Source organism: Garra rufa, chromosome 19 (assembly GCF_049309525.1).
Source record: "Garra rufa chromosome 19, GarRuf1.0, whole genome shotgun sequence".
NCBI lineage: Eukaryota > Metazoa > Chordata > Actinopteri > Cypriniformes > Cyprinidae > Garra > Garra rufa.
Genome location: NC_133379.1, coordinates 42,425,455 through 42,447,954, shown reverse-complemented (window position 1 = coordinate 42,447,954; position 22,500 = coordinate 42,425,455). Strand labels below are relative to the sequence as shown.

The 22,500-nt window shown below is 45.0% G+C and overlaps 5 protein-coding genes across 10 annotated transcripts in view; 3 read left to right on the top strand and 2 right to left on the bottom strand.

The window, feature by feature from the left end:
* The window catches only part of nup54 (nucleoporin 54), a 9,707-nt gene extending 4,424 nt beyond the window's left edge, over nucleotides 1-5,283 (bottom strand). Inside the window, exons 1-7 of one of the 3 annotated variants that reach the window (XM_073823883.1) lie at nucleotides 5,228-5,283; nucleotides 4,666-4,743; nucleotides 4,432-4,545; nucleotides 3,632-3,712; nucleotides 3,396-3,554; nucleotides 1,410-1,621; nucleotides 443-630 (exon numbers count right to left, since the gene is read on the bottom strand). In XM_073823883.1, the coding sequence (XP_073679984.1) occupies nucleotides 443-630; nucleotides 1,410-1,621; nucleotides 3,396-3,554; nucleotides 3,632-3,712; nucleotides 4,432-4,545; nucleotides 4,666-4,743; nucleotides 5,228-5,264 (869 nt within the window). In that variant the 5' untranslated portion in view covers nucleotides 5,265-5,283. The remainder of the gene's footprint in view (nucleotides 1-442; nucleotides 631-1,409; nucleotides 1,622-3,395; nucleotides 3,555-3,631; nucleotides 3,713-4,431; nucleotides 4,546-4,665; nucleotides 4,744-5,227) is intronic. The other 2 variants (XM_073823884.1, XM_073823885.1) reach the window with 2 other exon arrangements.
* A 296-nt stretch (nucleotides 5,284-5,579) lies between these two features.
* On the bottom strand, nucleotides 5,580-8,935 carry bxdc2 (brix domain containing 2). Its single transcript, XM_073824430.1, has 10 exons — nucleotides 8,705-8,935; nucleotides 8,318-8,429; nucleotides 8,179-8,222; nucleotides 8,024-8,094; nucleotides 7,851-7,900; nucleotides 7,597-7,670; nucleotides 7,454-7,504; nucleotides 6,327-6,428; nucleotides 6,116-6,244; nucleotides 5,580-6,033 (listed from the first exon to the last, which is right to left on the bottom strand). Exons 1-10 carry the CDS (start codon nucleotides 8,933-8,935, stop codon nucleotides 5,779-5,781), a joined length of 1,119 nt encoding a protein of 372 aa, XP_073680531.1. The 3' UTR covers nucleotides 5,580-5,778.
* Nucleotides 8,936-8,970: 35 nt separating this feature from the next.
* dtwd2 (DTW domain containing 2) lies at nucleotides 8,971-11,616 on the top strand. 2 transcript variants are annotated; one of them, XM_073824431.1, is made up of 7 exons: nucleotides 9,010-9,140; nucleotides 9,892-10,009; nucleotides 10,174-10,264; nucleotides 10,352-10,446; nucleotides 10,689-10,881; nucleotides 11,041-11,169; nucleotides 11,258-11,616. In XM_073824431.1, the coding sequence occupies exons 1-7, from the start codon at nucleotides 9,017-9,019 to the stop codon at nucleotides 11,426-11,428; spliced, it is 921 nt and encodes a 306-aa protein (XP_073680532.1). In that variant the 5' UTR covers nucleotides 9,010-9,016; the 3' UTR covers nucleotides 11,429-11,616. The 2 variants fall into 2 exon arrangements, with proteins under 2 accessions (XP_073680533.1, XP_073680532.1); XM_073824432.1 differs by lacking the exon at nucleotides 9,892-10,009 and having other exon boundaries at nucleotides 8,971-9,140.
* A 225-nt stretch (nucleotides 11,617-11,841) lies between these two features.
* Nucleotides 11,842-14,121, top strand: stard4 (StAR related lipid transfer domain containing 4). 2 transcript variants are annotated; one of them, XM_073824433.1, is made up of 6 exons: nucleotides 11,842-11,900; nucleotides 12,241-12,333; nucleotides 12,455-12,504; nucleotides 12,748-12,874; nucleotides 13,127-13,241; nucleotides 13,682-14,121. In XM_073824433.1, the coding sequence occupies exons 1-6, from the start codon at nucleotides 11,844-11,846 to the stop codon at nucleotides 13,903-13,905; spliced, it is 666 nt and encodes a 221-aa protein (XP_073680534.1). In that variant the 5' UTR covers nucleotides 11,842-11,843; the 3' UTR covers nucleotides 13,906-14,121. The 2 variants fall into 2 exon arrangements, with proteins under 2 accessions (XP_073680534.1, XP_073680535.1); XM_073824434.1 differs by having other exon boundaries at nucleotides 12,455-12,545.
* A 1,278-nt stretch (nucleotides 14,122-15,399) lies between these two features.
* jak2a (Janus kinase 2a) overlaps nucleotides 15,400-22,500 on the top strand; it is a 30,840-nt gene continuing 23,739 nt past the window's right edge. Inside the window, exons 1-8 of one of the 2 annotated variants that reach the window (XM_073825155.1) lie at nucleotides 15,401-15,614; nucleotides 19,365-19,553; nucleotides 20,849-20,972; nucleotides 21,056-21,173; nucleotides 21,471-21,616; nucleotides 21,704-21,995; nucleotides 22,074-22,193; nucleotides 22,270-22,427. In XM_073825155.1, coding sequence (XP_073681256.1) covers nucleotides 19,376-19,553; nucleotides 20,849-20,972; nucleotides 21,056-21,173; nucleotides 21,471-21,616; nucleotides 21,704-21,995; nucleotides 22,074-22,193; nucleotides 22,270-22,427 — 1,136 coding nt within the window. In that variant the 5' untranslated portion in view covers nucleotides 15,401-15,614; nucleotides 19,365-19,375. Of the gene's footprint in view, nucleotides 15,615-19,364; nucleotides 19,554-20,848; nucleotides 20,973-21,055; nucleotides 21,174-21,470; nucleotides 21,617-21,703; nucleotides 22,194-22,269; nucleotides 22,428-22,500 lie in introns of both variants that reach the window. The other variant, XM_073825154.1, reaches the window with a different exon arrangement.

Here is a 22,500-nt window from a genome sequence, read left to right as displayed (position 1 = left end):
AGAAAAATTATTTCTAACTCACAGTTGTAATTCAATCATGTGCTTACGATCGAACATTTTATTAGACATCCTACTATGGTTTGTAAATCCACACACATCACTGAGTCTCCACGTTTCAGAAAAGTAACGACTGACGAACACTGAAGGAGACGCAGCAAATAAGACGCTCTTGAAACTATTTCATAGTTTATGACCAATAACAAAGACCATTTTTGGAAAAGTTTTCCAGGAATAAATTTTACATTTCTGCGCAAAGTCTAAAAGTGTTCAGTGGGAACGAGCCGCTCGTTCAGCACAAATCAAGCGCTTTTGATTTTTTCTGTTTTTGAGTGTCCTGCAGTTTGAGAATCGATGCCGTACAGCACAAACCTACACTGGCAAATGAGAAAATCACTGTATTTAAAATCACACAGTTTAAGGAAAGGGCAGAGATGAGTCTCACTGGTCATCAGGTAACGCTCGCACTCCCTCCACGTTGACCGTAAGAGTCGGATTGCCTCCCAGAACCTTATGCAACGACTCAACCACCTGCTGCTGCTGACAGCGAACGTCAGCTTCCTTCCTATTGAGAGCCAGAGCCACTAGACCATCCTCATCCTTCACATCAGAAACACAGCTGTAGCCCACCGCCTGACAGACACACAGAGACAGACCGCTTTATGAGAGAATCAACAGAACAAAACACTATTTGGAACCATCGACTTATTTAAAAAATGAGTTTTCACACCAAACCAACACAATCTGAAAATCTATATCAAAGAGAGGAACCAGCCGAACTCAACCAGTTAAAAATGATCCAAATGCACTGCACACATTTACAACAATGTCAGAAATATTAGGACATAAAAACTGCAAAAAAAAAAAAAAAACAGGTGCACAACATCGCATTAAGAATTAATGCGATGTTGTGTGTGTGTGTGTGTGTGTGTGTGTGTGTGTGTGTGTGTGAGCGTGTGTGTGTGTGAGCGCGTGTGTGTGAGCGTGTGAGCGCGTGTGTGTGTATGTGTGTGTGTGTGTGTGTATGTGTGTGTGTGTGTGTGTGTGTGTGTGTGTGTGAGAGCATGTGTGTCTGTGTGTGTGTGTGTGTGTGTGTGTACCTGGTATTCATCACGTTGTGGGGGCCAAATGTCCCCACAAGGATAGGAATACCAGTAGATTTTGACCTTGTGGGGACATTTCTCAGGTCCCCATGAGGAAACAGGCTTATAAATCATGCACAATGAGTTTTTTTGAGAAAGTAAAAGTAAAAAATCTCCTGTGAGGGCTAGGTTTAGGTGTAGGGTAGGTGTAGGGCCATAGAAAGTACGGTTTGTACAGTATAAAAACCATTACGTCTATGGAATGTCCCCATAAAACATGTAAACCCAACATGTGTGTGTGTGTGTGTGTGTGTGTTTTCATGGTCAGACCTTGAAGCGGCAGAAGGGGTTCTCCTGACTGAACTCCACCGGTGGTGTGCTGCTGCTGAAATAACCTTTTCCCACACCCCAGAAGGCCTGCAGCTGGTTCCATCGGGCCAGAATGGAGTCGCGCTCGTCGCTGAGGACCGATGGGGCGGAGAGAGCGCTGGCCATGTTAAAGAGCTGACTGGACTGAGACGCCTGCTGGTTAAACACTCCTCCTACAAACACACACACACACACACACCTGGCTCATTTGAAGCATTTGTTTGTGAACATGGAGCACCTCGCTAGCGCTGAACAAGCGATCCAACCCAACAGACCAACAAACGCTGTATCCAGTGTTGTTTTTGAACACCATCTTAGATTTAGTCTTAGTCTTAGTCTTTTGGACTAAAATGGTTATTAGTTTTAGTCAAATTTTAGTCACTTCTATATGTGATAGTTTTAGTCCAATTTTAGTCGACGAAAAGTCAAGAAGGTTTTAGTCTAGTTTTAGTCGACGAAAAGTCAAAAAGGTTTTAGTCTAGTTTTAGTCAAAAAAAAGGGGAAAAAGTAGTCTTTTAAGAAATTAATGTAGGTCAGTAAGTATTTTGCTGTTGGGTAGTGTCACTTATAAGTTGTGAAAATAGCAGATCTATAGTTCAACACAATGTGAACTTCCGGATCGACTATTTTTACCAATAATTACAATAATGAAGGAATGTTTTAAAACATAAAAGACAAACAAGGATGGAATGCTAAAACGGCTTGCCATAGTAGTATGGCAAAGAGTATTTAATGCTAAAACGGCTTGCCATAGCGGCAGATATTTTTCGGTTTTAATTGGCATGCACAATAAGCAGAAATGTCATGCATTTTAAACGTCTGACGGACCACCCACTAACATTTTCGTCTATTCTCGTCTCGTCAACGAAACCTCACACACGTCTCGTCATGTTTTAGTCATCAACGAGCCAATTTTATCTCGTCAACGTCTCGTTATCGTCATGGAAAAAAGTGGCGTCAACGAAATGATTTCGTCATCGTCATCGTTGACGAAAACAACACTGGCTGTATCATGATTCAGGGGTTTTCAAACCTGTCCTGGAGGCCCCCAGCACTGCATTTTTTTATGTCTCCCTTATGAGACACACCTAGTTCTGGTCTTTTCTACTAAGGCCATGTCCACACGAATTTGTTTTTGTTTGAAAACGCAAATTTTTCTCTGTGTTTTGGCCTTCCGTCCACACCGAGACAGTGTTTTTGTGAAGGAAAACTCAGCTTTTTGGAAAACACTCTCCAAAATGGATACATTTGAAAACGCTTTATTTGCATCATAAGTGTGGACTTTGCAAACAGAGGCTTTTGAAAACGATGAAGCACGTTGTGTGATGACACACGTCGTGTGACGCATATTGTACCGATACACATCTATGTCGGTAATTGTGCCTGGTTGGTGCCATTCACTTTCACACTGTTACTAAAGATATTCTTTCTATAGATATGTACACTCTTCAAAATTTAGTCACAACTGCTGTCCTGCAGCAAAACATGAGCGCAGCTGCTTTTTAGATCAAGCGTGACATGGACGCATCAGTGAATGATGAGATATTTCCATAAATAAAATGATCCTGTTCCGTCTGTATCATCTCAGTGAGCTTTTACACACACACACACACACAGTAAGGCAAACTTAACATTTTACGTTTAGTGTGGATGAAAAACTTTTGGAAAACACGGAGAGCATTTTAAAATGAAAACTCGGTTTTCAAATGTGTCCAGATTAATGTAGAAGAAGCCTAAAGCAGTCTCTACTAATGAGCTGGATCAGGTGTGTTAGATGAGGGAGACTAACCGAATGTTCAGTGCTGGGGGGAGATCCAAGACCGGTTTGAAAACCCCCGTCATGCTTCATAATGGGAAATGTGATACATGAAACTGTAGAACCAAACCAAGAAAAAGAAAATCTAAATCCCCGTTAGTACGTCTGATGCGGTCGGTCGCAGGTCTCACCTTGTTGGTTCTGAGCGGGCTGGATGCCCCCGAATCCTCCGAAGCCCAGTCCGGTGCCGCCTAGAGTTCCGCCAAAGCCCGCCGCCGCCGGAGCGCCGGAGCCCAGAGCGGACGAGAAGCCGAAGCCCTTATTCTGAGTGTTTCCGAAGAGACTGGCACCTAGAGACGATCGACACTTCCTGTCAGACACACTCACACAAACACGGCGCTAATGTCAGTCTGGATCAGAACTCTACCTGCGTTTGACGGCGTGGAGAAATTGAAGTTGGTGCCGGCGCCGGCGGTGGTGGTGGTGGAGCCGAACCCTCCGAATGCACCTGCAGCGCGCACACACACACACACACACACACACACACACACACACACACACACACGCATGAGAGGAGGACAGGACAGACGTGGACATGCTGAACATGAGGTGATGGACAGAGTGGGTTTGATCACATGACCTGAGCGTCACTGACACGCATCACACACACCCTGCGTCCCAATGTTCATACTGTCCGTCCTAAATAGTGTATGAGATAACAATAAGTGTGTCCCAGAGCATAGTATACTGAAAAGAGTATGCCAAAAGTCCCCGGATGGTCTACTATTTCAGGTCGATTTTTGAAGTGTGATTTACATTCATCTTTGTTTATAAACACCCGTCGTTAACTTTTAAATGCATCATCAAGCAGAAAATATGAGCAGTTTTCTGCACGAAAGACCCGTGAATGGCAGATCAATGTACTACTTTTCTCTCCAATACAGTAGGATGTTAAATTAACTTAAATGTGGAGGATGTTGACTGAGTAATGATTGATAGGCCATTTTACTGTGACAGGATAAAGACGCAGTTGTGTGACGTGTTAGGGTTAGTGTTAGCCACAGTTTGCCTACTCTTCTACTACACGCTCAAAAGTGTGTACTTTTTCCTTCACCAAAAGAGTACATACTTAAGTATGAACACCGGGACGCAGGGACAGACACGAATGAACACGTGATGTGAGCCGATCATGAGTGACGTGACCTCCGACCTCTCGGACTCAACTACCTGCTCCACTGAGGCTACTGCCAAAACTGAACACAGGGGCCGCGGGGCCCATACCGAACCCCCCAAAACTAACGGGGGCAACGGGGCCACCGCTCGGGGCCAGAGAGCCGAATCCTGCCGCGCAGGAGAGAGAGACACAAACACACACACACGGGCGAGAGTTAGAAACACCTGTAGTGTGTTAGAGACACTCAGACAACCTGCAAACACTCTCTCTCTCTCTCTCTCACTCACCCGTGCCGCCCGATCCGAAGCCGAAGCCCGTGGACGCGGATGTCGTGGTCGCGGCTCCAAAGCCTGTGCCCGAAAGACCTGTAACCATGACAACAGCTCGTGACCGCTTGTAACTGTGACAACAGTCTCCCTATAAAGCTGAGGATCTGAAGGAATGGGAACGCGAGGCTATAGCTATTATGAATAAGCGCGTGCATGTGACGGTAATGATGTCATAATCAGCACAAATGACGACAGTTTGCTTTTACCGAAGGCTGGCGCGGTTTGTTGAAGCGCCGAAACCAAATGATTTAACGTTAAATGAGAAACCGAGAGTGCCCTCACCATCACCAACAACAACAACAACAACAACAACAACAAACACACAAATGACTAAACATGAATAAACAGAGAAGCCTAAACAGCAGTGAAGCAGTAAGGAGTCTCGCGCGCAGCCGCTCCGATCACTCAGCGCTAATCTGGTTTTGAGTGATTTGTTGTGTTTATGAATATATTTAACAGCTTTTCATATGAAACCACGAGTGTTTATAGAGATTGAGTACGACAGTTTAATTCAACTCACTCGCGCTGTTGGACGCGCCGCCGAAGTTGAACGCCATGTTTCCGGTCCCGCCACGATACAGTCCGACCGGAAACAAAAACTGTGAACAAGTGGTTCCTACGTGCAGCTCATGTCACACACTCCTCTTACATGAAAGAAATCACTGCGATCAGACTACTGCAGGACAAACTCAAAATCTCTGTGTGACCGTATGTCAATGTGTTTGCAGTGATGATGAAATATGAGAAAACATCTAAACAACGGCTTACGAAACTGTAGTCACCATGTAAACATCTGTCAAACATTAAAAACGATCGTCACTGATAGTCATGATCCTGTGTATTTTCTACAAACTGTGACCAACAAATCAAAATCAACACATCTTTTGAACATTAATAAAATGCTTTATTAACATTGGATTGTTACAAAAGAAGCAGAAGCACAAAGACGAATGTAAATCATCCGGACAGAGAAAGGCTTTATGTTCAGATCTGGGATCAGGTCTCTATTATAACAGCCATGCCAACCTGCGCCGGCATTAACACGGATGTTTTAGGAGTGAGCGCCGCAGGTTAGGATCGCACCCCTTTGCGTTTCATCAGCGTTCTCTTCTTCAGCTCCGTGAGTCTGAGCTTCTTGTTCTGCCGTTCCGGAGGCTGCAGCTCCACCGCGGGCTCCTTGGGTTCGGTGGGAGTCGCGAACACGTCGTCCGTCACGTCCTGCGTCAGCACCTCCTGCTCCTCTTTGCGCTTCTCCTTCCGGATCTCCTTCACCATCTGTCTCTCGGTCTGTCTGGCGGCCAGGTTCTGTCTGATCATGCGGCGGTGCTGAACAAACAAACAAACAAACAGACGTCGTCAGTTTAAGGAAAGGCACGAGCAGAAGAGACGCGAGCCGGAGCGGTCTTACCGTGTTGGGCGACTCGAAGTGAGGGTTTTCGTACAGCGTGGGTCCACCGAAGCTGCCCTGAAATATTTTGATGAGATTCAAGACGAAACGAGGGCCGATCTCCACCAGAGACGCGTCTTCTTCGATGATCTGCGGACGACGATCACAGAACCAAACCTTTACAAACCACCGCTCGCGTGAAGGAGCCAAACGCTCGTGCGCTTCACCTCACCTGATAGTTCCTGAACCAGACCCTGTTGTCTGCGATGGTGAACGTGAGAACGTGATCCACAAACGGCTGACTCTTCGGGTGATACCGAGGCGTAGAGAAGATCTGCAACAACATCATCACAGCTAATCCGTCAATCATCATTCCCAACGCAAACACGTTCAGTAAACTGAGCAGTGAGACAAAACTAATCTAGAGGAAATTAAACATGCATCACTGTTTATAAGAGTTATATTTGCAATGTGTTTAAAACAATCACTATATCTGCTACTCTGATTGTCAGCACCAGTGACGCCTGAGCTTCGATAACAGAGCGCTAGCAATGCATGACAATTAAAGGGATGGTTCGGAGTAGATTTGACTTCATTGCTATGCACTCCGAAGCCCATGTAAATACCCCATCCGAAGTTTTTTTTTACCTTAGTCAAACATTGAGGGAGATATCAGAGTTTTTCGGATGGCTTGCTACAGCAGTGAAAGGTACATGTGATGTATCTGGTAAATTGCACCACTAAACGTGCAAGTAATCTTACCAAACAAAAGTCCACCATGAGTTTATTAAAAACACATAAAACTTCCACCTACTACGTCTGTGTGCATGTCAGCGTGGAGTTTTATGTGCTTATCCCAAACCAGGGAAGTGACGTCGACGTGTCACCATTTGTAGTTTTTGAGACTAGTAGGGATCGGGTAAAAGTTGTTTTTAATACACTCATGGTGGACTTACAGCGTTTTGTGAGTACATACCCTATTTACACTACTGTAGAAGTTTGGTAAGATTACTTGCACGTTTAGTGGTGCAATTTACCAGATACATCACATGTACCATTCACTGCTGTAGCAAGCCATTCGAATAACTCTGATATCTCCCTCAATGTTTGACTAAGGTAAAAAAAAACTTCGGATGGGGTATTTACATGGGCTTCGGAGTGCATAGCAATGAAGTCAAATCTACTCCGAACCATCCCTTTAAACACAGTGTGTTGAGAATGTACTACTATGTGTTTTCACCATACATTTCACCAATAGGTTAGGCTTATGTGCACGAGTCATTTTGCATCATGTAGACGATTAACTGAAACTACTGATAAAAGCAGCAACAACTGAGAACAATTAATGTTGAAATAAACCTGAGTGAAGAGCTCCTTCAGCAGCTCGTAATGTGGCTCCGTGTCAAATTTCTGTGAAAGACAGGAAAACACTGTTATCATCATCATCATCATCATCATCATCATCCGCACATGCGTGTGATCTGTAAGCGTGTTTCACTGACCGGATCGAAGGACAGCAGCGGCCTGGAGCCTTTCAGACAGTTTCCGGTCATCTTCAGCTCAGCGAGAGTGTGAACTACAGACACAAGAGGATTTCTAGTCTCATAATCACAGCCATACGCTCATTAACATAATCCCACACATCTAGCCCAATTATGCAGCGAATGGAGCCAATCATAACAGAGCTCATTTACATACACGAATCCTAAAGGTTTAATTATTAATAGAGAAAGGAATGAAGAATAAATGATCGCACCGTTCTGTACAAGAAACTTGGCCGAGGGTCCGTGAGGGACGTTTGAGATCCTGAAAGAGATAAACACGGACTGAGATCTGGACACACACACACACACACACACACACACACACACACACACACACACACACACACACGACCGATGTCTGGCGTATAATCGACGGGTCGCTCACCACATATAAAGATCCTGTTTCTTCTTAGCTTCAAAGAAGATGCATTTATTGCAGTTTTTGATTTCACACACCTAAAACACAACAGCCGTTACAATCAGACATCGAAAAATAAATCAAGTAAGATTAAAGAATTACTTTTTTTTTGGTTGAAGTACCTCATTGACCACAAAGAGTTTGTCTTTTCTGTCCATTTTGGTGTCTGGAAGAAAGTGAAACGAGAGTGAGATCTGTGAGACTCCATCATGTTCTCATAAGAGCCGGTTTACAGCATTAGTGTGGAGATGGAAGGTTTACCAGCTTTACTGTGCGGCATCATGGTCCTGAGGTCCTGCATCAGGTGTCTCGTCCTAAAGTTGATCCCACGAGAAGAAAACACCAAAACTCGCTCTTTATTTGTCCATTTGCCCTGAAGAAGAAACAAACGTTCAGGTCAAACTAGTGCATTCACTTCTGAATCTGAACTCGCTGCTCCGATGAAGGAGATCATTCACACTTATAAACACAGACACTAATGTGACTCTAACTCTCCCCAGTTTCTGATATTTATGTTTGACATGAACACCCAACTACACTCAGTATAAAATTACAAGTCAAACATACGTCCAGTGATGTGAATGTGATAAAGTGTGTGTGTGTGTGTGTGTGTGTGTGTGTAAGAGTGTTTAGGAGTGTGTGTTTTACCGTGCTGACAGGCGGCGGGACGCTGATGATGTTCGTCTGGGAGTTTTCAGTCGTTTCTTCATTCTCTAGTGAAAATGTCACTGTCTTCGTATTTCTCTCAGTTTGTGACTTTTTCTTTCTGTTTAATTTCGCTCGTTTTGCCTTGATTTGAGCCGGTCGCTCCGCTGCACGTTTCTCTCCGCGCGCCGCCATCTTTCTCTCACACGTCACCGGAAGCGGAAACGCACTCATCTAACAAGCGTGAAACACTGAAGGAATATGACACAATGAACTCACAGTTTAACGAAGACACAGTAGAAGAAACGAACGAGGATGACGATGAAGATGAGGAAGAAACGACGGAGAGAGATGAAGACGGTGATGATGAAGGCTTTTCGGTGCTGTCGGATCTCCCCGTTGAGAAGAGCGAGAGACGCCCGACCTGCCGCAGATGCTGGTGAGACACACACACACACACACACACACACACACACACACACACACACACACACACACACACACACACACACACACACTTGTATGAATCCGTGTGTGTCAGGGATGCTGTTCGTCACTTTCTAGCTGCTCAAACAGATTCGAGCAGTTTCGCTCTGGTTTCTGTTTACAGCGTTGAGTGCAGCAGCCAATCACAGACGAGTCTGTTGAGCTCTGGGACGCAATGGCCAATCAGAGGAGTTTTCAGTTTCTCTCATCATAACAAATGATGTAAAGAGAGATTTTGTATCTGGTCAGCTTCACAGAGATAAATAGGAAATGAACAGAATAAATTATGAAACTCAATCTGTTCAGATCCGGCTGTAAATCTACTCTAAAACACAGCAGTGTCTTTTTGGTTCAGATCAATAGCAGTGGGAATGATCACATTTTGAAGTGAGTTCAGTTCAGCTAAAAGCAGTTCTACAGAAGTCATCAGTGTTATTCAGCTTTAGTCTGATCAGTGTTGATTTGGTTAGTTGAGATGCGATTCATTTGTACAGCAGCTCAGATCCATCAGTTCAAGTGTTTGTTCTGGTCTAGTCTTCATCAGTGTGAGCACCAAGAACTGAAGCGAGTGACAGTTTTAGTGATTAGGAAGAGAGCGTTCAATATAAAATCCATTCAGAATTTCAGTAAGTTTTTCATGCTTCTATTGACTTTTTTTTTTTTTTTAGATTTACTTTTGGCATTTTTTGCCTTTATTGAAATAGGACAGATCAGAAGTGACAGGAAACGAAGTGGGAGAAAGATGGGGGCCGGGATCGGGAAAGGTCCTCGAGTCGGGATTCGAACACGTGACGCCCAGAGCGCAACTGACTCTATTGACATGTAACCATTTAAATGCATAAACACTGTTGAAACTGCAATATTAGACACACTGACGACCACAGCGATGACGATCAGACAGATGACGTCCAGAATCGGATCCCGTCGGTGGCTGCGGTCGTCGGTGTGTCCGGTGCTTCACTGATCGCTGTGTTTTGTGTCGTCAGTCGTCCGGTGAAGGTGTGTCTGTGTCCGTATCTCCCGCCGCATCCTCTGGACGTCTCCACGTGTCTCTACATCGTCCAGCATCCGGCTGAGGTTTGTGTCCATCCTCTCAGAGCCGCGTGTGGCGTTCCTGACGCCGTCAGATGTTGAGTTTTCCTCTGTCTCCTCCGGTTTCTGCAGGAGAGTCGGGTTCTGCGCACGGTTCCGCTCCTGACGGTGTGTCTCCCGCCGGAAAAGTGCAAAGTTTTCATCGGGAGGCGTTTCTCTGAAGACAGGTGACTGGAGCAAGTGCTGGCTGAAGTGTGTGTGTGTGTGTGTGTGTGTGTGTGTGTATACGTGTGTGTATACGTGTGTGTGTGTGTGTGTGTGTGTGTGTGTGTGTGTGTGCGTGCGTGCGTGCGTGCGTGCGCGCGTGCGCGTGCGTGTGCGTGTGTGCGTGCGCGTGCGTGCGTGCGCGTGTGTGCGCGTGTGTGTGTGGCGATGGCCTTCATGTGTTGTTGCTGGTGTTTTCGGTCAGATATCCGGAGCTGGCATCCGTGTGTAAAGACGCTCGTACTCTGCTGCTGTATCCCGGAGCCGCCGCCGAGAATCTGGAGGATCTGAGTGCAGATTTCACCGCGACGGCCCACAACGTCATCCTGATCGACGGCACCTGGAGTCAAGCTAAAGACATGTTCCTGAGGAACGCGCTGCTGCGGATGCCCAGACAGGTGGGTCACGGAGCCGCTTCTCTCTCTAGAGATCCAGGCTGAATCTGTTCTCTGGTCTAAGCCATCTTTAACACAACACGAGCCGTTTTTGTCATCAAACTGAATCCGTACAGTAGTATTGGAGCGGTGTTGATGTCAGTTTTGTGCCGGTCCTGACAGGTTCAGCTCCGCAGCGCCTCCTCCAGTCAGTACGTGATCCGCACGCAGCCCAACAACATGTGTGTGTCGACTCTGGAGTGTGCGGCCGCCACGCTCGCCATCACGGAGAACAACCGCGCCATTCAGGAGGTTGATCTCGTAAATCCACAGCGGTAGATGAGTTTGTTTGCGGGTGTGTGATGATCTGATGCTGATGAGCCGCTGGTGTTTTTTGCAGGTTCTTCTCAAACCTCTTCAGGCTCTGTGTTCGTTTCAGCTGCAACACGGCGCTCAGATCCACCACAGCAAAGAACATCTGATCAGAAACGGACAGTACAACAAGATCATGCCCAAAAACAAGCGCAAGATACGCAGGATGCAGAAACTCATCACCAACCAGAATATATGAGACTTTTAAAATGAAACCACAGCATATTTTGCAGATTCTTCTACAGCATTTTTGTAGTTTTGCCAATTCAGAGCAATATTTACATGATCCTTCTGTGTGGATGAAGCTTCATCTGCTTATTCTACTGTAATTAGTGTGTTGAATGACTGATTTTATTCTTGTTTGTAGAATTAAAGTTGTTGACAGTGGATGAGTGGGTGATGTGTGTCTGTGTTTTGCGCCCTCTGCTGTCGTAATGCTGTAGCGCAGCTGAGAAACTGACCGAATAACATCCGAGAGTTCAACAGCCAATCAGCTCGCGAGTCTGAGCACCTCTAGCTACCTTTGACCAATCAAGTGAGGGCTAATATATTCAAGGCGGGGTCGACGCTTCTGATTGGCTGTCCGGCGTAATGACATCGTGCTAAAATGATAAATGAACACACGTGAAAAACTAAACTCACCTTCATCTGAGCGAATGTCCGCCGCTGCGGTACGATATGACTATTTATTCATGTTCTCAGTTTGATCAGCTGTTTGTGGTTTTAGATGCTTTCTGATTGTTTGTAAATCACTAAAGAGCACTCCTCGAGTGAGTCTGATGCTATAATAGTAATGAAGTATTAAAAATTAATCTTAAGTTGCATTCAGCTAGACAGTTATTGCATCAATAACGATTTAAGTTATAATGTACGTTTTCACAGATGACGGACAGTTTACTGTGTTAACATAATTCAGCTCTTACGGATGTATTGATGGATGTCTTTCAGATGGGTAGAGCTTTGAATTTTTTAAATATATAATTGTAATGATTTTATCTGGATGTGTTTCAGATGTTTTCTCAAGTCAGTCCTGAGAAACTGCAGGAGACTCTAGTATCGTATCACAGTCTGAATGAATCTGAGTGGAGCATCGCGAAGAAATCAGTCAGTTCAGTTTAATGTGTTGATTCTGTCTCTTTAAACATTTACCGCGTCGTTCAGGTTGATATCGTGTTGTTTCGAGAGTTTCTAATAGCGCTCAGTTCTTGTTCTCTGGTTCTTTCAGAAGGATGTGACCGTGTGGAGGAGACCATCGGAGGAGTTCGGCGGCTTTCTGTGAGTTTAGCGCTGAAACAGCAGAACACCGCTCAAACCAGGCTAGTTATCAATGCACAAACTACCTAGACTAGTCGTTAGAGTTAGTTATTTGTTTTCTTAAAGATTGGTCATAACTTTTTAAATTCAAATGCATGAAATAGAAAAAGTAAATGCATTTGATTCTGAAAGGTAAGGCTCGCAAAGACAGTCTGAACATTGTGACTAGGTTTATGCGACTGCTCTCTGGTTGTGTTTTTGCAGATATAAAACTGAAGGAACCGTAGCGGAGAGTCCGCAGCGGATCATGGACTACATCCGTCCCGGAGCCTGCAGACTGGAGTGGGACACTATGATCACTTCCCTGGAGATCCTGCAAACACTAGACCAGGTGAACATCTGCATCGCATGTTAATCTACAGCTGGGTTGTGAAAGCGGGTGAGCGTTCAGTGATAAAGAGTTTCACAACCGCAATAAAGCACATCACCCAGCGTTATCTCTACAGCATTTCATAAGTGCAAGTCCAAGATTTCACAAAGTCACCTAAATCTGTCCTTGTTTCTCTGACACAAGTGTTTATGTGCACATGACAAATAAAGGACTCGACCAAAGGAACTGAAAGTTGTGCTGTGTGTTTTTCAGGGCCGTTGTGTTGTGAAATACACCACCGCAGGGCAGCTGTGGAACATCATCTCTCCACGAGAGTTTGTGGATTTCTCCTACACCACCGACTATCAGAGCGGCCTGCTGTCCTGCGGTCAGTCGCCAGCATTAGGCCGATACGTCTGTTTGTGCTCTAGATCAGCCGTTTAGCTCAACTAAAGGCTCTGGAGAACAGATCTCGACATCTGGTGATCGTCTGTCGGTGCAGACCGAACCGGATCTGATTTATTTAAGAAAGCGACTCTTAAGGGCGGCTCTCGCTACACATTTCATTTCCAGTAGACGCAGCTCATGAAATTGACTGAGTTTGCTGAACTCTTACCTGCAAATATATATCACATGAATCCATGTGACCAAAAGAAGACTAACATGACCTTTCGGCCAAATTAAATAAAACTTTAATGATTGGAGCGCTGCAGTAAAGTGAAGTAGATCACATGTTTTTTGCATCTTTTATGAAGTAGGTCATATCACAGCGGTGCCGTGTGCAAAGTCTGGTATCTAACGTGTGAAATGTGTCGTTGTGTCGTGCAGGCGTGAGCGTCGACCACGGCGAGCAGAAAGCGGGGTTCGTACGAGGGTTCAATCACCCGTGCGGCTGGTTCTGTGTGCCGACGCAGGACTCGGATCTCAGTTTACTGAGCGGATACATCCAGACGGACCTGAAGGGAATGCTGCCGCAGACGGCGGTGGATACGGCCATGGCCAGCGGTCTGATCGACTTCTACGGCGACCTGAGACGAGCTCTGAAAGCGTAGCCTCCGATCCGATGAACACTAACCGGTCTGAAGCGTCACGTTTGCTGCTCCTCACAGATAAATGCAATACTGTAAATAATCATCACCATGACACATTCATTTATTACTGCACTTTCTGTTTTGTTTTTGGTTTAATGTGATTAAAATCAGTGCAGTTGTTTTTTTATAAAATGATGTAAAATTGTACACATTGATAAAGTTATTTTTTTCTTTTAATTTCTCGTATTCCTTTTCATTATTTCTCTCTAGGTGACACACAAACCACTGACAAACAAATCAACTGGACTGATTTATTTCTGTTTATTTTCCTCTTGTGGATGAAGTATTCACACAGCAGCTAAACTTACAGCATAAAGGAACTGAAGGCTTTTTTCTTATTAAATTCAGACAGTAGGAACAGGATTTGTGCAGTGACATGAGAAGCATCGCTATACAAGCTACTGAATGTTTTTCTAAAATGTAGACAGAAACTTAGATGTTTAGTTTGAGAAAAAACTAAATATAGTTAATGAAATGTTAGTGTAAACGAGGAATACATGATTTTCCTCCTTGTTTCTATGGTGTGTCCTTGTGTCTTTAACCCTATGATTATTCAGGTAGGGTAAGGATAGTCATATCTAGCCTAAACCATGAAGTACTCTTCCGTCCGCAGGTTGCAGTCCTTCGGGAACGATGTGGAAGACTCTGTTGAGGTTGTTCTCGTTTGAGGCTCGGTTTGTAGATATGAGTAAAATCTCACGGGAGGCAACAGTAACAATAAATTCTCTTATTTCATTGGTTACAATTCAAAGCAATTAATGCAAAAAATAAAACTAAAAACTCAGCTTAGCTACACGTTATATAATCAAACTGTTAAACCGCAGTATTGGAGATGCTCAATATTGTTATCAGGTATCCTCTACGCTTAATGCAGTCAGCATCTGAAGAATAGTTTACTCCTCAGACCTATTATACAACTTTTTGTGTAATTGCAATAACACATGAATTAATCATCATATTAGTCATCAATTGCCCAAATGTCTTGTATGTTCCAATCTTCCTGTTGTAGGTGTATCAGTCTCTGTAACTCATGCTTAAGGCGGTGGTCTTTCCTTTGTCTCTTAAGTTGCTTTCTGCATCTAGCACTTTTCCGTTTCCTCTTCGAGGTCTTCATCTGCCTCAACTTTGCTTGGGGTTGCAGCATGGTCTCCTCACCTCTGTGTACCCTCTTGTTAACCTTTGTGGTTGATTACATATTAATAAGTCATCATAAGCATTTCTTATGAGTGTGAATTGTTGCTTCCTCATTCGAACAAAGCTAATTTTGCAATTGCAAGCATCTGTATCTCAAAGCATATATGGCATCAACTTAAAATATAACTCTGAAACAAGTAAATAGCAATATCATTATCCCTATCCAAAACAGCCCTCAAACAATGTCTCTTTAACTCGTTAATATGCGATGAAGTGGAAGCTCCGCCCACCGACGCAGCGGCGTCTGTGCGTGCGCGCGCCAGCTGACAAGAGTGATCGGAGTAGAAGTTCGCGCGATGAGTCTCTGTCTGGATCCGGGTCGCAGATGAGGTTCGGCTCTTTCGCCGCGTCTAATGCGCTCCGTAGGCGTGACTATGTGACTCTGACAGCCGTTAACGAGACGGACGCGCGCGGGTTCCGTTTGATCCTGTGATGCGGTTCGGTTCGGATCGGATCTCCATGACAACAGAATCAGCGTGAGTAACTTAACGAACGCAAACACCGCATGAGATGCGCCTGAAGTGATGAGCCGCTTCAGCGGTGTGTTCGGAAGGTAGTTTGGTTCGTGTTTCTGCTGTTTTGTTGATGTTTGTGTTTGGTTCTGTGCGCTTGTCCTTTAAGATCCACTTACTGGAAAATCCTATTTCTGTTTCGCTTTGACTCCGGAGGGTTTTCCCCTCATCCAGCTCCTTCATCACACATGTGGCCTGTTTCTGTCTGTGTGTTTGTTTCTGGTTTGATTGTGCTCTTGACTTTGTTGTGAAGCTCTTCTTCTCGACTTTCTGACCGCTGAATGTTTCCAGCTTCACACATCGCTGTGGTTTGACTTTGACAAGTGTCTGAAACTCACAGCAGCAGCAGATCTCATGATCAGAGCCTTCAGTGTGACTGAAACAGTCGGATTGAATCAGGAGTCGGATTGGCTCTGTGTTTGCTGATCTGGATTCAGTCGGGGTGAGTCCGGGTTTGGGATGAGCTTTATTATTCGCTGTAGATATAATGCTCATGTTATAATGATGTTTATGTGCCGCTGAAGATCAGATGGTCTTCAGACTCTGGTGGACGAGTGTCGCTCGACTCCTGGATCGTCTGATTCTTGTCTGTAGAGGTGAAGCGGTTTGTTTTGGTGTTTTTTTGCAGCAGGTCTCAAGTGTTTCTGGAGTGGATGCATTGTGCAGTTATTTCTGCTGGTGTTCCTCCGGTATCTCGGAGGGCAGCTGTGTGATAATGCAGCTTCTTCTGCAGATAACTGTTCTGCGCGCCGCCGATAACACCAGCAGACCCTCGTCGACTTCAGCTGCTGCTGTTTTGGTCTGTCAGTGTGCCTCCGTCTGACCGTTTGTCATTTTGTTGTGAGCAGAACTGCAAGGAAACAGAAAGTAGAGAACAGAGCTTCACCGTCTGACCCTCGCTCTGCTGCTCCTCTGGGAAATACAACAACAGTAGTAGGATGAGATGTTATACTTGTACTAACTGAGGGCTCTAGATGAGGATTGCAGCTCATTTCTCTTCAGTTCGTATGTCGTCCTTCTTCACTTCAAACTCCAGGATCACTTCATCTAGACGCGTACAGACCTGAACAGATATTCCTTTACGGTGGAGATGAATGACAAACGGCTGTGAAATCATCAGAGCGTTTCGAGATCACATTTGAAAGGGTCTGATTTCAGATTCTAATCTGCTCTGGTGTTTCTCTCCGTCGACTCGTGCGCACCAGCATCCGCTCGCTTCGTAACGCATCGATGAATCGCATCCAATCAGGTGAGGTTGCAAAATGACTCATTCGGATCAAATCGCATTCACACATCAGAGCGATCAGAAACCTGCTCCATTTATGAATGAGGACAGATGCTTTCGTTCCTGAAGCGATGATGATGAGGGTAAACCGGTGGAGTGTGAAAGATGTTTGCATTTAATGCCTCATTTTTAAAATCAAAATGGTCGTCCCTTGCTGAAATAACTAGTTTCAGTCTGTTGCAGCTTTAGTAGACACGCATCAACAACTTTGAAGGAAAAACCCAAGAGTGTGACTGTCAATCACACACACACACACACACACACACACACACACACACACACACACACACACGTAATTAAATCACGCTAAGTCTAATATTATGCACACACCCTGATGTTTTCATTTCCTCTTTCTGATCAGCTCCACCACAGAAACTCACAGTGACCCTCAGAAGAACGTCAGCGAGAGACGCTTTAGTCTCACTGCGGACGGAGACGAATCCTGCTGTCAGTCTCTTGTTCAGCCGCCGCTGTGTGATTTTCCACAGGCTCCGTTTATGCGGCATCAACCGCTTCATGCCATGGCTAAATAGCAAACTGTAATTGATCAGTTCATCTCGTCTTCTTTACGCCTACAGTTGAGGGTCTGATCAGAGGATTATGGGTAGAGTCATATAGCAGAGCATCCTCTCTGTCTGTCTGTGGACTATCATAAATAAAGGCACTGAAATAAGAAGTCACCAGCCACCAGATGAAATGAAGTCTGTTACTGGTGTTGTTTGTCTAGTGGTTCATGTTAAACCAGTGCTGCGGTTCCTTCTCTCTGACCGTCTCTATGTTCAGACTGATGTCAGGACGGAGCGTCGCGGTCGTCTGATGATCTGAACCTCCGTGTTCCTTTGATTCGGTGGTGTTTGTTTGCTGCGTTGATTCCCTGGAGTCTCGTTACAGTCGTCGTAAAGCTCCACTGACTTTCAGAATGTTCATTACCCTACAAATCATCTGATAACAAGTTTTATATTAACTAAATAAGAGTACAAGCCATTCCACACTACACAAACATGCTTATTTTAGTGTCGTTTGTTTGTGTGAAATAAGATCAGAAAAGTGTCCCTGATAGCAGCAGGTTGATTTCTGATCTACTGCTTCAGTAAAACAATAGACCCAGTGTTTGGGGTAAAAATACAAGTTATGTAGTCAGATTACTTTTTTAACTAGTAAAGTAACACATTTAAAGGTTGTATCAGCGATTCTAGGCTGAAACATAAAGTGTCAAATTCGGCTGACCTTTCTTCGCGATCCGCTCGCTGCCTGCCCCGTAAATTGGCTGTAAAAAACCTCCGTCTCTGTGGTCAGCCTAGGGTCCGAGATATGCCAAAAAAACAATCGGTGCTACCAACGATTCCACAGCAAAACAAACAGTGTTCCAACCAATCACCGTCAGGGGCTTGAAATCTTTAAGTTTGAGACATAATACAGGAGTTACTTTCTCAAATAAGTATCGCTGGTTCCGTAGTTCTCAGAGGTGTTGACTGACGTGTCTCCTGTCCCCGTGTTAGAGGAGTTAGTGCAGAGACAGAGACTCAACCTGAAGATTACTCATTTCTCTTTCGGTGTAAAAGGGTTATATTGTAACTTTTGAGATCTGCTATTTAAAAAAAATAAATAAATAATTCGCAAGCTCAGTTCAGGTGATAAAAAGTAACAAAAGTAACACTGCAATACTTTCCTAATAAAACATTTAACTAATAAAACGTTTTGATGTGTTACACAGAGAGAAACATACAGAAAGGTCAAGTTCTTCTTTATTTTTTTCTTTCTAAAGCACATTTAACAACTCATTGTTGACCCAAAGTGCTGTACGATACACGTAAAGTCAAACCAAATAAAAAGACGTCAAGTGTCAATTCTGTTGTCATTCGCGGGTGTCACTCTGAACCTGTATGACTTTAAAGTGTTGAGCAGGATGTTCATGTCGCTCTTTATCATACAGTGAAGGCAGATCAGAGCATCTGTGACTGTCTGTGGGGCATATGATGACCTGCATTCACTGATCATTTTCATTAACTCTTATCTGCATTTATACTCATTTAAAACACAAATATCAAGCACGTTTCACCATCCTCAAATAGTTTATAGACAAATACTTTTCTGTTGATGTTTTCAGGTCATCAGGGGCATTCTGCTAAACGTCTCTGTGTTTGCGAAAGGAAAGTCACATGGATTTAAAAAGACATCAACAGAATTTGATCTTTTTTCACAGAACTTTTTAATGACATTTACATTTATACAATTAGTAGAAGCTTTTATCCAAAGTGGTTTACAAACAGAGCATAAGCTGATGTTAAGCAGGGTTAGGGTTAGTTAGTGCAGTATTAGTGTTAAAGTTATGCTGGTGTTTATGGAGTATGTTTACACACATTCAATTTAGCTTTTTTTATAATAAAACTATGTGTGTTTTAAACGAGAGCGTGTGCGTTTCTCTTCAGGTGAAATATAAATGGCTTTAACAGCGTTAGTTAGCATGGAGCCGTGTGACGGACGGGCGGAGAAGCAGACGTGTGGCGCCGCCCTGCAGGTTCATCTGTACAGCTGCAGAGACGAGGCGAGCGTGATGACGTATCCGGCCGGAGAATACGTGACAGAAGAGATCTGCATCAGCGCCGCCAAGGAGTGCGGTGAGTCCTGATCGATTCATACTGATGAACACAATTCACCTGTCTGTACCAGGTGTGCGTGTGGGATTCATGCCAGATTATTGTGTAGTTACACATCCACAAACAACCATGCGAGTGTGCGCGAGTTAGCAGACATTAGCAATCACACTTTATTTCTTTATAAAATATTGTCTAGTTAATTATGTATAACTGCTGGTACTTTCAGAAATGGTGTTTGGCGAGCGGCTCGCATTCCTCACGTAATCTGCAGCGCTTGCGGTAGACGGACTCCAGGCCCGTTCTGTGTCTGTTTCAGTCGTAAAACCAGAGCGAGGCGTCGAGTGACTAACTAGCTACAGCTGCTGTCAGTAACCGCGGGTAAAGGTGCATCACCATTAGCCAAATTTAGCAGTCAGAAAACTCCACCGTCTGTTGTCAATAATGTAGAGATGGATGAAGCTCAGCTGAAACACAACTCACTGTCAAACCAAACAGCTTTCTGTTGGTCATTGTGGCAAATTTGTGCGACCAACTGGAACCTGTTGCGAAATCTGTGTGGGGAAATCTTTCGGCCCCATTCCTGATTTCACCTACAAAAATGAGCTGAACGATGGCAAATACGGCCAAATCCGTCTAACACCAGAAACGGTCGATCGCATCAGGTGCTTCACAACATCTGAAGACCGTTATTTTGCATTAGTGTGCCAGCAGGTGTCAGCTTTATGTTTCCAAACGTGTCTTTTTCAAATATTTTGTAATAATCCAGTGAGATTTCAGTATGAAGCCGAAGGTCTGATCTCACCTTCAAGAAGTCAATGCAAACAACGGTTCATAGAAAAATTCATAGGAGAACGTGAAACTTCGACCTGCAAACCTCCTTACAAATGCAGAGCCACACGAGTGTCAGTGTAACGGAGCGTCAGAATGAAGTCAGTGTGAGAGAATCACTGGAAATAAGTGCAGCACTGATGAATGACGTCACGACAGCGACCCGTAACCGTGTTCAGAGGAATGAACGTGTGCGACTGACATTATCTTACTGTGGCTCGAGTGTTGCTCTGGGCTGGTAAACTTCCTGTTCCTACTCTTACCACTTCCTGTTTACCCATCTGAGTGTTAAGGGCTTAAAAGAGTGTGTGTGTGTGTGTGTGTAGGACACACCCTCATTGACTTCCTCTTTTCATTCAGTTTCCTCTTTAATGCTGCAGCTGCTGCCCGTCTGGCCACACACACACACACACAGAGACTGAGCAGATGTGTTCACAGGTCAAAGGTCACGCACCGTCATGATGTCTGATGTGTTTGATGTGCCACAGGTGTCAGTCCTCCGTACTGCAGTCTGTTTGGACTCATGAGAGAGCGAGACCGCGTGTGGCTTCCTCCCAATCACATCCTCAAGATCGAGGCCTCGGCCAACGAGACGCTGCTGTTCAGAATCAGGTGTGTCGTCGTGAGGATCAGCTTCAACGCTGACGCACGCTGGGTTTGGCAGCGCAATCTAATCTAATTCTGTCCGTCTGCAGGTTTTATTTTCCAGGCTGGTACGGCAGCGGCTCGACCTCGGCCCGCAGGTACGGCGTCACCAAGAGTTCAGAGGCGTCCGTGCTCGATGACGTCGCTGCGGCGTACCTGTTTGCTCAGGTGAGGAGGAGGATCGATATCCACCATAATGGTGTTTACAGCCGATAACTGATATGCAATAACTGTATTGTGAATATTGGTAGAATAATGCATCATATACAGATCACAGAACTGTGGTCCATGTTTAAGAGTCTAGTTTAGGATCGGGGTTCAGCTGAACACGACTATAAATCCTGTTTTTCTCAGTCCAGATGACATGACAGCTGCAGATGGAGTAATACTTTACTCTGAGCAGCAACACTTTTCATTTCTTTATCATTTCTTGTGCTAATCGTCTCCTGTCTGTCCGTCTCTCAGTGGAGGTCAGATTTTCTGAGCGGTGCGGTCAGCGTTCCCATCAGTCTGGAGTTTCAGGAAGAGTGCTTGGGATTGGCCGTTCTCGATATGATGCGAATGGCCAAAGAAAAAACCAAGTCACCTGTTGACATCTACAACCACAACAGGTGAGAGTTTGTGACCTTTGACCTGCTGCCGCCCGTAGAGTTTCCGCCAAACCGAACGCTGCTGACGTTCTCTTTGTTCATTCGCAGTTATAAGTCGTTCCTCCCGAAGAACATGCGAGCGCACGTTCAGAATCAGCACTTTGTGACCCGGAAGCGGATCCGCTTCCGTTTCAGGAAGTTCATTCAGCAGTTCGGCGCGTGTAAAGCTACGCCACGAGACCTGAAGCTCAAATACGTGGTCAGTCTGGAGACGCTGCAGTCGGCCTTCTACACCGAACAATTCCACGTCAACGAACCGTCCGCCGGAAACGTCACCATCATCGTCAGCGGGAACCACGGCATCCGATGGTCACGAGCAAAAGAGGCCAGAGAGCGAGAGGTACGGATAATCTTCGCTTTACGATTGCGTTTGTTGAGGAAAGCGACTGAGCGTCTCTGTCTCTCTCTAACTTCTCAGGATCAACAGGTTTACTGTGATTTCGCCGACGTCATCGACATCAGTGTAAAGCAGGGCACTAAAGACGGATCCGTGGAGAATCGAATCGTCTCGATAAACAGACAGGACGGTCAGACGCTGGTAAGGTGGAGTCGAGTCGCAGTCTGTTCTCGGGTCAGATCGGGTGTCGGAGCGTCTCTCTCTGTTTCTCCCACAGGAGCTGGAGTTTCATTCTCTGAGCGAGGCGCTGTCCTTCGTGTCTTTGATCGACGGATACTACAGACTCACTACAGACGCTCATCATTACCTGTGTAAGGAGGTGGCGCCCCCTAGACTCCTGGAGGCCATTCAGATCAGCTGTCACGGGCCAGTGTCGTGAGTCTAACTACACACACACACACACACACACACACACACACACAGTCTTCAGAAATGAACTGTTTTCTCG